Source organism: Salvia splendens, chromosome 16 (genome assembly GCF_004379255.2).
Source record: "Salvia splendens isolate huo1 chromosome 16, SspV2, whole genome shotgun sequence".
NCBI classification, from domain to species: domain Eukaryota; kingdom Viridiplantae; phylum Streptophyta; class Magnoliopsida; order Lamiales; family Lamiaceae; genus Salvia; species Salvia splendens.
The window spans coordinates 7,643,201-7,658,871 of NC_056047.1; the positions used below are offsets into that span (position 1 = coordinate 7,643,201).

The 15,671-nt window shown below is 36.7% G+C and overlaps 3 protein-coding genes and 1 pseudogene across 4 annotated transcripts; 2 read left to right on the forward strand and 2 right to left on the reverse strand.

The window, feature by feature from the left end:
* Positions 1 to 744: 744 nt before the first annotated feature.
* Positions 745 to 3,480, reverse strand: LOC121770628. Of its 2 annotated transcripts, none has more exons than XM_042167382.1 (4): positions 3,328 to 3,480; positions 1,847 to 2,250; positions 1,111 to 1,456; positions 745 to 976 (listed from the first exon to the last, which is right to left on the reverse strand). In XM_042167382.1, the coding sequence occupies exons 2-4, from the start codon at positions 2,228 to 2,230 to the stop codon at positions 795 to 797; spliced, it is 912 nt and encodes a 303-aa protein (XP_042023316.1). In that variant the 5' UTR covers positions 2,231 to 2,250; positions 3,328 to 3,480; the 3' UTR covers positions 745 to 794. The 2 variants fall into 2 exon arrangements, with proteins under 2 accessions (XP_042023316.1, XP_042023315.1); XM_042167381.1 differs by having other exon boundaries at positions 1,847 to 2,253; positions 3,328 to 3,467.
* Positions 3,481 to 4,144: 664 nt separating this feature from the next.
* LOC121770123 (ATP-dependent DNA helicase PIF1-like) lies at positions 4,145 to 5,341 on the reverse strand. Its single transcript, XM_042166916.1, has one exon. The coding sequence runs from the start codon at positions 5,339 to 5,341 to the stop codon at positions 4,145 to 4,147; it is 1,197 nt and encodes a 398-aa protein (XP_042022850.1).
* Positions 5,342 to 9,826: 4,485 nt separating this feature from the next.
* LOC121770061 (14-3-3 protein 2-like) lies at positions 9,827 to 11,032 on the forward strand. Its single transcript, XM_042166858.1, has 4 exons — positions 9,827 to 10,334; positions 10,400 to 10,522; positions 10,608 to 10,724; positions 10,799 to 11,032. The coding sequence occupies exons 1-4, from the start codon at positions 9,852 to 9,854 to the stop codon at positions 10,856 to 10,858; spliced, it is 783 nt and encodes a 260-aa protein (XP_042022792.1). The 5' UTR covers positions 9,827 to 9,851; the 3' UTR covers positions 10,859 to 11,032.
* An 864-nt stretch (positions 11,033 to 11,896) lies between these two features.
* LOC121769837 lies at positions 11,897 to 14,963 on the forward strand (annotated as a pseudogene).
* The last annotated feature ends 708 nt before the right edge of the window (positions 14,964 to 15,671 follow it).

Genomic DNA, 15,671 nt, shown 5'->3' on the forward strand with positions numbered 1-15,671 from the left:
ATATGTATGATGAGTATTATATAAAATTTGAAACCAACTCTAAATGCCGGGCCTTGAATTTCCTTAATAATTTTCCGCTCAATTGCTTAAAAATTGTCATTAATCTTGTTAAATTGATGCATTTTTAAATATTGATTCCCACATAATATTATCAACCCATATAAAACATTGAGATCATAAATTGTGCATCAAACGAAAATGCATGAGACAGTTCTCAGGTTTAACCACGATGATGCCACCCACCATTGTGGGCATGATAGCTGATTCACGATGGATGCAAAATGCTGGCCTAACTTGGCCGTTTTTTTTGGGATTTGCCTAAGATGTTGGTGGCACCATCGGAAGTGAGCACAATGGACATAGTGGCTCGCTCATGACAACATCATCAATTCATCGTAGGCATGCATGGGACACAAAGGTGCATCGGTCACGAGTCACTGCGGTGGTGAGGTGGAGCTGTCACGGCAGTCTGATGCCATGGGACAAGATGCGGTCGCGGGCTTGGTATATTTTCTCCACCGAGCCCATTTTGAAATCCAAGAAAATATAGAAATTTTACAAAATGTAAGCTTTGATACCAAAATGCAGCCTACCCCCTGTATTGGGTTTGGGTGCCATGTTGCAATATCATAAAAAAAATTGTTACTCATCAATAATAGTTCATAACTAAGCTTGATCAAGGTAAAAAAAATGTACTCCTATAAATGAATTGTATTAGTGAAATGTACACCAAAAAAAATGAACTGTACTCAAGAGAATATATCTGATTAAAAAAATTATACTTTGACATATAGTTATGTTCTCTCAATTGGAAATGGACTAAGGATTCTCAACTTTATGCAAAAGTCTAGAGCAACTCCAGCAAATAGAAAAATCAAAAGATTTTCAGAAACATACACCGCACCATCAAAAGCATGGGACACAATGCTGCTGGCATTTAGCTCCAGCGGCGCTCCAGCTTCGAGCATTGCTAGCCCTGCATCGCGAATATAATAATGAGTAAAAATAATATAATTATGTCTTCAACCATCAGTACCAAAGTTATAATTATATGAAAATAATTTATCATTAGACAGTCTTATAGTAAGAGGTGAGTTTATTTGCTGGTACCCTTTACACAGCCAAATGCTGCAGATGTCCCTGCTTTTAGCTGAAAATTATCCAAGTCTCGTCTGATTGCATAGCGGAAAGTTACTCCGAATAATGCACAACTAGCAAAGGTGATAGCCAGAGGTAGTATCAGTTGGGTATTGCTCGTAACCCGGGACAAAGAAATAGGAAGTTCTGCAAGAGTGCCAACAACAGCAGATACTGAAGCAGCTATAACAGACTGCAGTCTCTCCTTATCTTTGTCCGACATTCCACTTTCCATTTCTTTTGAAGCACTGTTCAATGATAGCTCTGCTTCTTCCACCATAGCTCTTGCTTCTGAGATTTCTTTCTGGGATTCAGCAATCTTCAATCACAAAACCAATAAGCATCCTTCTGTGTATAAGTATGCACTTGCAATTATCTAGACAATAAGGCATGTAAGAACATTGGTGTGCAAATATATAATTGAGTCAAAGAAGTCGATGTATCCCTATTTTGATCGCCATTTTAGGATAAAAGGTCTTCCATGTCTATCTTTCAGGTTTTCAGTCATAAACTATCCTAGTCTCTGATTCATTATTTAGACATATATACAGCAAAAAGCCACTAGACCACAATCATGTCTATTATGCAATTTGTTCAAAAGCATGAAATCACTCACTAAATTGGCGATGCTACTCTTTGTCTGCACTAATATCTACAGCAATCAAGAATGAGAGCACCATACACTTTGCTAGCTACAAAATGATGGTACCTCAGATGCCTTTGATTCAAGCTGATCAATATATTCCCTCATAACCCTGGCCTCCTCTTCTTGCTTTTGAATCTCAGCAAGCTGCCTCTTGGCAATTTCAACTCTGGAAGAGGCTTGCTCCAGTCCTTGTAAAAGAGCCTTGTTCTCCTCTTTGTTCAAAAGTTGCTCAACTCTCTCATCCACCATGCCTGATAAGATATCCTTCAAACTCCCATCATCGCTAGCTGGGCTGCCATTGTTGCTGCATTTCACAACCACAGCTGCTGCTGCTAAAGAAGAAGAAAACAGAGACAATCTGGCTGAAGGGACTGTGTTATGGAAGCAAATTTGGGGGATCGAACTCGAACATGGGTTTCTGGTGCTAGTTGTGATGATGGTTACCATGGAGGCGATCAAATTTTGTGCTGCTGATTATCAGGATGAGATAAATATCAGTTCTATTGTGTTTCTACATATTATCTAATATGATTCTTTAATACGAATTTCCATGTTATTTTCATTCTCATGCTCATGAAAACTTGAAGAAAAATAAACATGCAACAGATTCAGTAATTAGCTTACACTCCCTGCGACCTCCTTCCTATTAATAGCGTCTCAAAATGCTTAGGTTACAGAGATTAAGACAATTTTAAGGCACTTTTTGGGTTTGAGACATTATAAATGAAACAACCCATAAGTGGTTTTGCAGAAGTGCTATCTCAACTCAAAACTCACATTCTTCACCTCAAAAAAACATGCCTTAATTTGTGTGCAAAAAAAAAGGATGCCATATATTTTGAATAGAAGGAATTTTGAAACATTATAAAGAGCTTAAAGTCCTGCATAGCTTATAAACTGTGAAAATAAATAAGTTCCTCAATCCCATACTCCTTCTTCATGATCTTTTAAGCAAAAATCATATCACCAAAAGACTACTAAAATTTGTACTATTTAATGTATACTCTTCTCATTTCATGTATCCTCAATTTTCTCCCTCTACGATTTTAAATTGCAAATTTCTCTAACTTAATAACCTTTTCAGACATTATTTCTCGAAGACTGTGGAACTTATAAGCTATGTAAAAAACACCCTCCCAATCTAATGTACTACTACCAATTAGCAAAACAAGTCTTATGTTATTATGTAACAACAAATGAATCATATTTTCAGAGGATTACAAATGATAGTATCATAAGAGGCAAGCACTTCCACAAAAATTTATAAGTATACGTACAAACGAAAAATAAAAGAAAAAAAATATATCATTAATTCAGAATGCTCAGGTTAATATGAAATATCCGAAGAAGCATGGGTGTACTCAATGAGACTGCATAGAACGCGGCAGGACATACATTTCAATAATTAAACAAAAATATGAAAATTATTCAGCTAGAGTAACTCATTTGTGAAGGCGAGGCATTTGATAAACAGTGTAAGTAAAGGATAAAAAGGACTGAAAAGGAGGTCGCAGAGTTAAAAACGCAAAGGAAAGAGAGAAAACCAAGCGAAAAGACTCCTCAATCGGCGCCGGATTACGATCAGATCTCCGATTTAGACTATCTTCTCGCGTGCTTTCCGATGGAGAGTGAATTTGGACGAGGATAACTCACAAATTTGGACGAATGAGTGGCTATTAACTATAGAAAGACAGTAAATTAGATAAATAAGCATAGAGTAAATATTACGGAGTAGTAGTAATTTTTCGTTATATAAAGTAGTAGTAGTACTAACTAAAAAAGAATAACTCAGTTATAATTTAACGGAGGAAATAGTAGTCCTACTCCTCCAACCCCCATTATTTATCTCAGTTTTCTATTTTTAACCGTATCTTATTAATTATCTTATTTTATATTTAACTTTTAATTATAGACCCTTCATTCTCCTAATTTATTTTTATTAATATTTTATTATAATATTAGTATGACTCACCTTTCAATAACTTTTTCACTCACTTTTTTATATTTCTTAAAATGCGTGCCTAGTCAAAGCGAAACACGTACTCCATTAAAAGAGAGAAGGAGTAGTATATTAGTATTACTAGTATTTACACCCGTGCTATGCACGGGACATATAATTTTTAAATAATGAATATAAATTTAATAAAATATAGAAACTAAGAATTAAAAACAATATAAAGATTTACAAAAACATAAATGTGATTATAAATAAGTGGAGTAAAATAAATGACAAATAAGAGATGTATGACTAATGATCAAAGAGTATAAGTTAGTTAGAATAAGATACACAAATAAAGAACATGTTATTTGAGTAGAGATTAAAGAGAAAAATTAGAAAACAACATCAAACCAACCAATAGTTTATAAGTTTTGAAAAACTTCTTTGTAAACAACATTAACAGTAGCATCGCTTCTATTATCATCTTCATCTCCACAAACTAAAATCTTGAGACCTCCACGACTCGTAACTCTAGATATAGCAACATACAATTGTCCATGACTGAACACTGGTTTTCGTAAAAATAATCCAACATGAGACAGAGATTGACCTTGACTTTTGTTAATGGTCATTGCATACGACACAACCAAAGGAAATTGTCGTCGTTGGAATTTGAATGGCAACCTTGGATCAGATGGTATTAAAGACATTCGGGGAATCAAAACTTTATGACCAACATTATGGCCACCCAATACTTGTCCCTCCAAAACATAATCACCCAAACGCGTAATTACCAGTCTGGTGCCATTACACAATCCATTCGAGTGATCTATATTCCTTAACAATATCACAAGAGTACCAACTTTCAACAACAATTCATGATTATATGTACATGAACACTTGAACTTATTCAAAAATTCAACAGAATGTATCTCAGCTAAGCCATTTGAGGTCAAATCTGAGTTTGAGATACTATCAGAACTCAAATAAACTCGACCCTGAGACTGATTCAACGACATCATGAATTGGTTAACCTCATCAACAACCTCTAAAGTATGAGCAAGTATGGCACGCTCATGCAAACAATTACTCAACTCTTCATGATTCATATAGGACGGATATATCGTTGAAACAATTGTTCTAAGAGGATCCCCAGAATTAGACAAAACAATGTCTGAAAGGAGATCAATAGTCACTTCGCCATCATTTGGACCACCAACAACTCCATCTCCAATAGAAGCAACCCAAGAAGAAAATTCCTTCAATCGTGAAACTTCATCAGAAGATGCAGCACTCAAAAGTCGCATGTTTTTGGTCAACCTCAGAACTGTGCAATTCCTCCAAAGATATGAAGAGTTAATAGCGGCATTCACAACATCTTGCCTACTACCCTTAGGAACAACTGATAAGATTTGTCCGAAGTCACCATCAAAAACTACTGTTTTTCCGCCAAAGGGTTTGTCTGTACTGAGCTCATTACATACACGCATGATATCTCTGAAAGTCATATCCACGGCTTGTACGCAATGTTTATGAATCATCGGAGCTTCATCCCATATGATAAGCTTAGCTCTTACAATCAGTTCAGCAAGTGCACTCCCTGGTTTTATATTGCACATAGAATCTTCATTAACAATGATGGGAATCTTAAATCAAGAATGAACTGGTCTACCTCCAGGCAAAAGTAAAGAAGCTATGCCATTGGATGCCACGTTTAAAACAATATCACCCTTAGAACGGATCCCGGCTAACAAAAACTTCCATATAAAAGTTTTACCAGTACATCCATTGCAGTAATAGTATCATGAACGGATCCCGGCTAATTTAAGACATAATCGAGCAAAACACCCAAATTGAAACCTTTAAGTATTAAATGAGTATATATTTAAATCTCAATATAATACCCAAGTAGTACATTAATACCCATAATAAAGCCCAAAAATTATGGAATACATAAATTAATAAACCCCCATCCTAAAAGTGGCGTCCCTTCTCTCTTTCTCCTCCATCATAAATTAATAAACCCCCATCATAAATTAATAGCACCTCTTTTTAGCTCGAAATAGTATAAGGCGCAATACTAAAAAATACAATTTCAACAGTTACATGGCCAAATTTCTCCGACGGAAAGTGAGTTGGGGAAAGAGATTGGAAGACATGAAAAATGAAGCTAAAATATGGTGTATTTATAGAGTGGAAACTATGAATAGAAACAAAAATTAAATAAAAAACTATCAAATTATAGTCTAGGTGCCTGCAATACTTCTTTTGTCAGCGAAGAATTTTAATTTTATTTCCTTTTCGCTTCGTCCATATATAATGATCTCATTTTACTCTTTTATTTTAGTAAGTGAACTTCACATTTCACTAACTCGTCTCAATCACAATATGCTACTCCCTCCGTCCCAACTAAGTTTTCTTTTTGGGATGTCCCAACTAAGTTGCGTCGTTTTCTTTTTTTGACTAAAAAACATCCAGTCACTTTTATTTAATTCCATAATCTACTTTACTTTCTCTTTATCTTTCTTTATTTGTCTCTCCTACTTTTTAACACAATTTCTTAACCGTCGTGCCCAAAAGTTTTGACTCAACTTAGTTAGGACAGAGGGAATACTATAAAAGTATAATTTATATTTCATACTAATCCAACTGAATAACTCAAAATATTGAAATTTAAAAACAATAATCAAACTTTATGTCTGGTATATGCTAACTTAAAACTTTTTCACAAATTTAAAATATTAGTGAAATATTTTGTATGTATGGTGTAATTACCCCTCAGTATAGACTAAAACCTTTAATCATTCATGGACTCGTTACTCTTGAAATTGCAACAAACAATTGTCAATGACTAAAAAAATGTCTTTTAATACCCGTGATATGCACGGACCAAAGAAAATTTCAGCTAATGAATATAAATTGTATATAATTAAAAAACTATAATTATATACTCCCTGCGTCCCTGATTAATTGTCACTCTTTTTCATATCATTCTGTCCCTCAATAATTGTCACACTTCATTTTTACCGTAAATGGTAAGTAGGTCCCACATTCCACTAACTCTTTTCACTCACATTTTATTATAAAACAAATATAAAAAAGTGGGTCCCACATTCCACTAACTTTGTCAACAAACTTTTCTTTACATTTCTTAAAACTCGTGCCCGATCAAAGAGTGACAATTAATCGGGGACGGGTGGAGTATTTTTTAATTAAAAAGGAAGAATGATCTTCTAGTCCTAATCTAAAATAAAATTTCCTATTCAAAATAAAATTTAATATATTTGTAATTTGTGAAAAAAAATTACTAACACAACTTAGATTTTCAATATACATAAATTTAAGACCACAATATGGAAAACTTCGTTTTATTAAAAAGTCAAAAAAATACAACGTGCAATACTAAATATACAATTTCAACGGTTACATGAACAAATTTTTTCGATGGGAAGTGAGTTGGGGAAAGAGATTGGAAGACGTGAGAAATGAAGATAATATGGTGTATTTATAGAATGGAAAATGTGAATAAAAACAAAAATAAATAAAAAATTAGAAAATCATAGTCCGAGCTGTAATCCAGGTGCCTGCAATGGCGGGCTACAGTCCAGGTGCCCGCAATGACGGACTATATTCCAGACTATGTATAGTCTGGACTATAGTCCGCCCCCATTGCTTGCCTGTAAAGTCCAGAAATTTATAAATATTTATCTTTATGAGTTGAGTGGATAAGAATTAAAGTAAAAATCAATACAATTGAAAAATCCAATATCTTCTCTATAACCATCGATCACCACAATAAAATAAAAGTGGATATTGTAGTGCAAGAATGTGGGATAAATTTTCATGATTTCGCACATGAATATTCATTTGCACACTCTATTCTTTGTACTTTGATTTTTCATTGTCTTGTAAGAGTCAGAATAAGTAATTAAACTATAACTAAAAAAGTGGAAGAGGTTAATGTGGTTAAAATTGATTGGATGCCAAGCAAAAGAGCTAAATTCATGACATCAACACAATTATTAATGGGGAGATTTTAAAAGAAACTTAATTAAAATACGTTAGCAAATATTTTAATCATGCAGAATACTTATTCAAAAAAATGATACCAATATATATAATGTTCATTATAATGCAAATATGATTAAAAGAAGCATAGTACTCCACAAATTTAAGATCGAAAAAGTTTATCATTTTTCATAATGAAAATATTACAAAAATGAAAAAATAAAAAATAAAAATAAAAAATAAAACTAATATGGGATGCAGCACCCTATGTTTTTGGGTATAGAAACACAGACTATATGATCTATGCTGATATTTGTGAGAAAGATCAAATAATTATCGCAGCATATTAAAACTTTGGTTGCAAATATTTTTTGATTGTAGCCTTTTGAATATGGTTGCAAGTTGCAACTTTGCTTGCAACTATAAAATTCGATTTAAATTAAAAAACATTAAATATAAATTCTATACTACTCCACTACATAAAATTTATAAAATCTAAACTACTTCATATCATACAATTAAAGCCTAAATTAAAGCCCAATTATATACAATAACTATTCCTTTAAACCCTAGATGAATGTTGCGCCTCAATCTTTCTCCCTCTCTCCCTTGAACGGTAGATGCCAGCCTCACTGGGAGGAGTTTTTGGTTCTGCAACCCTAGCCACACTCACCAGCCGTCTCGCCGCCTCACCCGCCAGCTGCCTCGCTGCCCCGCTTGCACAGCGGCATGGTCGGCTTCAGCTTCTCTCTTTCTCTTTCCACTCCTTTTTCTTCTTCCCCTGCGGGTAAAGATTGGATATTTGAATTAATCTGGAGATGGACGACGTGGCTGCCTGGTAGCCGCCACCGTCGTCATTCTTCTCTCTCTCCTTCCTCTTCTTTTTCGTCTTCTCACCTCTCCTCCCCATCTCTCTCGCTCCGGATACCTCACTTTCACTCGGCCAACCACTGCCTTGCCGCCGCCACCCCTCCTCCCTCAGCTTTGCCGCCGTCGTCACTCGTTGCCGGAGCTGTCGCCGAATTCAAAGAGCTCTGCTATGCTGCAATCAAAAATAAAAAAAATCAGAAAATTAGTCCACAAATGTGAAGATTCAATTAATGGTGTGTTTTATATAGATGTTTAATCTTCTTTGAGAAGTAAAAGGGTAAACAAAATGTGCAGACTCAATAGGAGCTGCCTCTTTTCTGTCCAATAGTTGTCATTTCTCAAAATGACCAAAAGGGTAAACAAAATAGCTTCACATTTTCCCTCCAAAAAGGATAAAATTGTCTTTTCATTAAACTGTCACTTTAGATTAGTATAGATTGGTATTAATGTTATTATTAGTGAGTAACATAAGCACTAATTTTTTTTATATAAGCAACTATAATTAATAAGATAGGCAAAATATACCTTAACTATAAATCAATTCAAGTCTTTTATCATTAATTTTGAATTTGATGAAAAAATATATGCTATGAAATTTTAGTGTGCAGGTATTCTTGTAAAACTAAATCTTATGTGGCATGGCCCCATCGTACTATATAAACATAATTACCCCCTACTATCTATATGAAAAGTTATATTTTTAGTCAACATTAATTACAAAAACAAATGGATCTCTTGGTCGCTGATAAACATGATCATTCTCTTATTCTAATGGTCATTATATAGAGGTGCTATCTTCCCCAAATTACACAATAGATTTATTGTTCGTATCTATATCGATCAATATAAATGGAATTAAACAATTTATCTAACCGAAATTTTTATTGAAATGTGTGTTCGTAATTAAATATTACAGTATTAAGCATAATTATGTGATGTGATAAATTGACCGTATTTTTACAATTATTGTGTTAGGTGCCTTTGTATAATACTAGTACTAATATTTATAGCTGTTTTATTTGATACTACTACTACTAGTATAAGGTAAAATAAAATAGAAATGGATGGTGGGTGAATGGACATACATCCCCAGTGGAAGCGTATATTAAGCACATCCTCTCAAATTGCAACGGCAAACACAAGAATCTCCTCAATTCCCTCTGTCCATATAATTTAACTAGCCCCTTGTTTGGATCTTGACTCACACACACCATATTCCCAAATCCTCTATTCTATTGATCAGTGAGAAGAATGGCGGAGGCATCGCGAGAGGAGAACGTGTACATGGCGAAGCTGGCGGAGCAGGCGGAGCGGTACGAGGAGATGGTGGAGTTCATGGAGAAGGTGTCGGGCGCGCTGGGGGAGAAGGAGGAGCTGAGCGTGGAGGAGCGGAACCTGCTCTCCGTGGCCTACAAGAACGTCATCGGGGCGAGGCGCGCCTCCTGGCGGATCATCTCCTCCATCGAGCAGAAGGAGGAGTCCAAGGGGAACGGAGACCACGTCGCCACCATCAAGACGTACCGCTCCAAGATCGAGAAGGAGCTCTGCACCATCTGCGACGGCATCCTCAAGATGCTCGACGACCGCCTCGTCCCCTCCGCCTCCTCCGGCGACTCCAAGGTCTTTTACCTTAAGATGAAGGGCGATTATCATAGGTACTTGGCTGAGTTTAAGACTGGCGCCGAGAGGAAAGACGCTGCTGAGAGCACTCTCTCCGCCTACAAGTCTGCTCAGGTATTAAATGACGTCGTTTAAATAGTCCTACGTTTTGTATACATAATATTTAAATGACTGTGCAGGACATTGCTAACACGGAGCTCACCCCAACGCATCCAATCAGGCTTGGATTGGCTCTCAACTTCTCCGTTTTCTACTACGAGATTCTCAACTCCCCCGACCGCGCTTGTAGTCTAGCAAAACAAGTACGTGCATATAGAAGAATAAATGAGAAAAAGAGGTTAATATTTTTGTATAATGTAAACATGAATTGAGGTGTTTAATTACCAGGCCTTTGATGAAGCGATTGCGGAGTTGGATACATTAGGCGAGGAGTCCTACAAAGACAGCACCTTGATCATGCAGCTTCTTCGCGACAACCTCACTTTATGGACCTCCGATGTTCAGGTTACCGAAAATTACAAGATCAAATTAATCAACAGCTCTGTAGTTGTGATTTTTAAGATCATGCCTTATTGCAGGAGGAAGGAGCTGATGAGATTAAGGAAGCCCCCAAAGCTGAAGAAGGACAACCGCAGTGAGGAGGCTGAGATGATCACTAGTATGTTTGGTGTTATTTCATTCAACTTTGAATTCTGTTTCTGGTTAATTTGGTGTAGGAGTTTGTGTTACTCTTGATTAGAACATGCTACATTTAAGTTTGTTTAGTTAGGCCAAGTTGTAAACTTCTCATGAAGTATCTCATAACTGCAATTTTTTTTCCGACAAAAGCATTGAATAGTTTCTGTCCTTTTTTTATGACAAGTAGAAAAGATATGAAAGAATAGTATTAACTAAGAATGGCTAAGAATCAGAATTAACGACACCAATTCACTATCTTGGCTGTAAGTAGCAACATGCATGCATGAGCCAACTTGTGAGCTCATGCATAGTCTTATCCAGGACTACTTTTTGTATTATCTTGATTTGCATAATTAATGACAAGTTTAATGTTTTTTGGAATCACATTCAGATAAAGCATATATATGTTGAATTTGATTGATAAAGGTAAAGTGAAAGCATACTGAAACTCACGAAGTTGTTGGATAAAATATGAAGCAAGGAAATCGTCTTCCAAGTACTATATTTATATGTTACACTTAAAAGGATTAATCTTTTTAATTTAGAGGTCGAGTCATTAATTTTATTATAATTTTGACTTCATTTGATATCCGCACAATAATAAATATGAGATCACTTAACTGAATTGTTGCGTATCTGCTATATAGAGATGCTCTATGTATTTTACTTGTATGTTTGAATGAATCTTCTAGTTTTGTGGATGGTCCCAACGCCCAACAAAACTTTTAATGTCGAATATTTTTAATAATGTTATTATAAATTGAAAAAAATGTGAAAGTTCAAGCTAAATTGATAAAATTTAAAATAAAAATGGATTTATAATCATACTACTATAAATGTATTTATTTTGTAGGGTCGGTATATTTCAGTGTCAGCATAAATATAATTAGTTATGAAGCAGAATTTGCATTAACCAAGAGAGCCCCACAAAAATACAGCATAAATATAATTAGTTAAGAACAAGAATTTGTATTAACCAAGAGGGCCCCACAAAAATACAAAGCTCGGCAAAAACAAGTGGTAAGCATCAAACAACAGTAGCTTTGCCAGAACAACATTGTGCTACTGATGCAGGGAGCGAGCTCTGCTATCCATGGAAACCGCGCTAAATAGGTGAAAGCCAGAACAACATTGTGCTACTGATGCAGGGAGCGAGCTCTGCTATCCATGGAAACCGCGCTAAATAGGTGAAAGCCAGAACAACATTGTGCTACTGATGCAGGGAGCGAGCTCTGCTATCCATGGAAACCGCGCTAAATAGGTGCTGCTTCGTATCATTCCATGTGATTAATGCACTAACATTTCGATTTTCAACCATTAATATCCCAAATACCTGACATCATTCCCCAATTTTATCCGAATTCGACGCACGAAATGTCAGAATCCAATCTTCGGCTTAACGATTATACGCATAGCTCGAATAACTCATTTTTCTGTTCCGGTGGATTGTTCCTCGATTCGAACGCAATTCCTTCGTCAATTGTCAATAGAATCGTCGGCGAAGTTTCTTGTAACAGTCGCCCGCTGCAATCTCTGAGAAAACGGGGCGAATTTTTGTGTTTGAGTTTGTCTTTTAAAGGGAAAGATGGAGCAATTATCAACTCTGCGGAATCTAGTGAGCGTAATGAGGCGGTTGGCAGTGCCGCGACGAAGCCGGAAAAGGGGGTTAATAGGCGGTTGAGGGGGCGGGGGGCGATGAACACCACCAAGCATTTGTGCGCTGGTGCTGTGGCTGCGATGGTTTCAAGGTCTGCCTCTGCCCCCTATTCTTTGTGTTTTACTAGTTATTAATTTTAATTTTAATTTTGTTTTTGTAATGTTATTGTTTGTCAACTAATTACTGAGGTATTCTACTTCTGCAAAGCTGTGTTATTGTTATGAGTTTTCTTAGACCACTAAGATTGAGAACCGTATTGATAGGGTTGCATTATGATTGCACAACACTTGTTTCCAACGATTCTCTGTAATTCAACAAGGAGAAGAAAATATTGGGATGTCAAACCTACAATTTGTGTCTGTATTTGTTTTGTTGCTAGAGCAGCATTGTGCTGATGGAATGTTGTTGAAACAGAACTTGCCTTGCTCCGCTGGAGAGGCTGAAGTTGGAGTATATAGTTCGTGGCGAGAAGGGGGACTTGTACATGCTCATTAACAGAATAGCAACTATGCAAGGCTTGAGAGGCTTTTGGAAGGGAAATTTTGTCAACATACTGCGCACAGCACCTTTCAAGGCAATTAATTTATGCGCCTATGATACATACAGAAAGCAGCTTCCAAACTATTTGGAAATGAGGAAACCACGAATTCTGAGAGATTTATTGCGGGCGCTGCAGCTGGTATGACGGCTACTGTCCTCTGCTTGCCCTTGGATATAGTGAGTGGCAATCCATAAAGTGCTCTAGTTCTTCTACTTTTTATATTTGGGGCATCAATTCTTCTCACAATTTGAAATACCCCTCTTTGTTGCCCGCTTTGTTTCTACTGGAGAAATTTTAATGTCCTTGAAGCAAAATGATTTCGCAAATGAGTTTAGTTTTTTGCTCATGTATTTGTAGAGGCCATGCTTTTATTGCTGGTTCACATAGGTGTTTCCAATAATCCAAACTCCTTAGTCATTTATATTGGTGCAAAATGTATTTAAAGGACAATGCTAGGTGATAATGTAACTAGAGAGCATGGTTTCTGAAATTTGATGTGAAAAGAGAGAGTATCATGTTTTACCTTCTCTCTAATAAATACTCTGCATCTGTCAATGAGTGAATAACTAAGTGTTCCTATAGTAATGCAAAGTACAAAAAGGTAAATGCCACTATTCCCCTTCAAAGAATGGAAGGTGGGATGAAATCGTTATCCTATGCTATAATTGCTCTGATAATTTATTTACTATTATGCATGTTATTCTTTATCTTGAGGATTCTTGACGTGATATAGAAACCAAATTTTGTATCTGGTGAGTCTGGTCAAGAGGTCACTAAAACTATACTTGCTTCAGATCCGTACCAGGCTTGTGGCACCTGGAGGGGAAGTACTGGGTGGAGTTATTGGCGCTTTTCGACATGTTATTCAAAATGAAGGGGTTCGTTCTCTTTACAAGGGGTCATTGCCCTCAATTCTGAGCATGGCACCATCAGGCGCAGTGTTTTATGGAGTATATGACATATTGAAATCAGCTTATCTGCATTCACCCGAGGGAAGAAAAAGAATTGAGAATTTGAAACAATCTTGACATGTTGACAAAAAAACAATCGTATGCAGGTCTTATCTGCATTCACCCGAGTATATGTCCATCGCCCCGCGACCCGGGGTCCAGCCTCATCGCCCCGGACCGACCCGCGACCCTAACAACACTGAACAGTATTTACATTATTTCTCCCCTTCTTTGAAATGTTGACAAAAAAATCTCCTCATTATGCGTAAGGTCATCTGTTACTTTTTGTTGGGACTTTTCCATAATTTCTTGATTAGTAGAAAGGAATTCATGGCTCTGTTCAATCCTTCTTATTTTGCATCTGAATGAGATGAAAATTTGCTTGTTATGCGATTGAAACACATGCTTCATTAAGTAAGATGCTTATGAGGGATACCCAAAGAAAGTAAGAAACCGATGCAGCAGATAGCTAGAATTTCATGCATTACTCAGTATACATGAATATAGTGTCTACTGAATCATCAAAACCCAATTAATTGGCTTATATAGATTCAGTTTCGAAATATGACTGCATACTCTTTTGCACCTCCAACGGGGGTGGTGAAATAGTCGCCTGCGCTTTTTCATTGATTGTGAGACCATTCCAACTCTCTGCTGTAAACGGGAGTTTAAATTCTGCATATAGATGATACGTTGATCTGATATCTTGTTGGTTGTATTGTATATCAGGTATTACCTTCGGCTTCAATATGCTTCTTTGTTTACGAGTTCATGAAGATTGTTCTTAAGGTAGGATGAAGAGGAGCCTCAACAGGAATTTAATTCTGAAAATTCATATATAAATATTATTGTTGGTGAGAACAGCAGGACTTAGTGTAATTTTCCAGCAAGCAGAATAGGGATTCACAATATGACTATCGTAGTGCTTTTCTTCTTGTTTTAGTATTACTACCTCCGTCCTCTAAGAGCATCTCCAATAGAGATAGGTTAGCAATAGCTTAGCCATAAACTCCTCCTGCCACATCATCAGCACGAAATACTCCTTCTGCCACATCATCAGGACAAGCAATAGGCTAGCTATAGCCTAGCCACAATAAACAAAATTATAAAAAATAAATAATTAACAATCACACAAAATACAGAATTAAATTTACGACACAGATACGGAAAAATTCAATAATAATATTAAAATTTTAAAAAGTACATTAATTAAAAAAATTACATTAATTTAAAAAAAACTCCTCCACACACGAGCCCCCCGCCTCCGTCTCACTCCTCGCCGTCGCCGCCGTCGCCGCCGCTATCCGGGACCCCCAAATCTGCGGCATCTGAGCCCGCGTCTGAGCCCCCCAACTGTGCCGCGGCGGCAGTCAAATCGGCCCGCATACTCACGAGCATTGAGTGAAGAAAACTCTTCTCCTCAAGGTCAGTTGCCGTCTTCCAGTCAGTTAAGATCTTGTACATCTGAGCCCGCGTTTGTTGACGCGCGAAGAAGGCGAGCTCGGTTGTCGACCTGCCAACAGGGGGGATGCCGACTGGACCTCCTGGGACCCCTGTCGAGTCCGGGTGAGTGCGGCGAGTAAACGCGGGAGGGGACGAGAACTTCTGAACATTCTCGGGGAGGT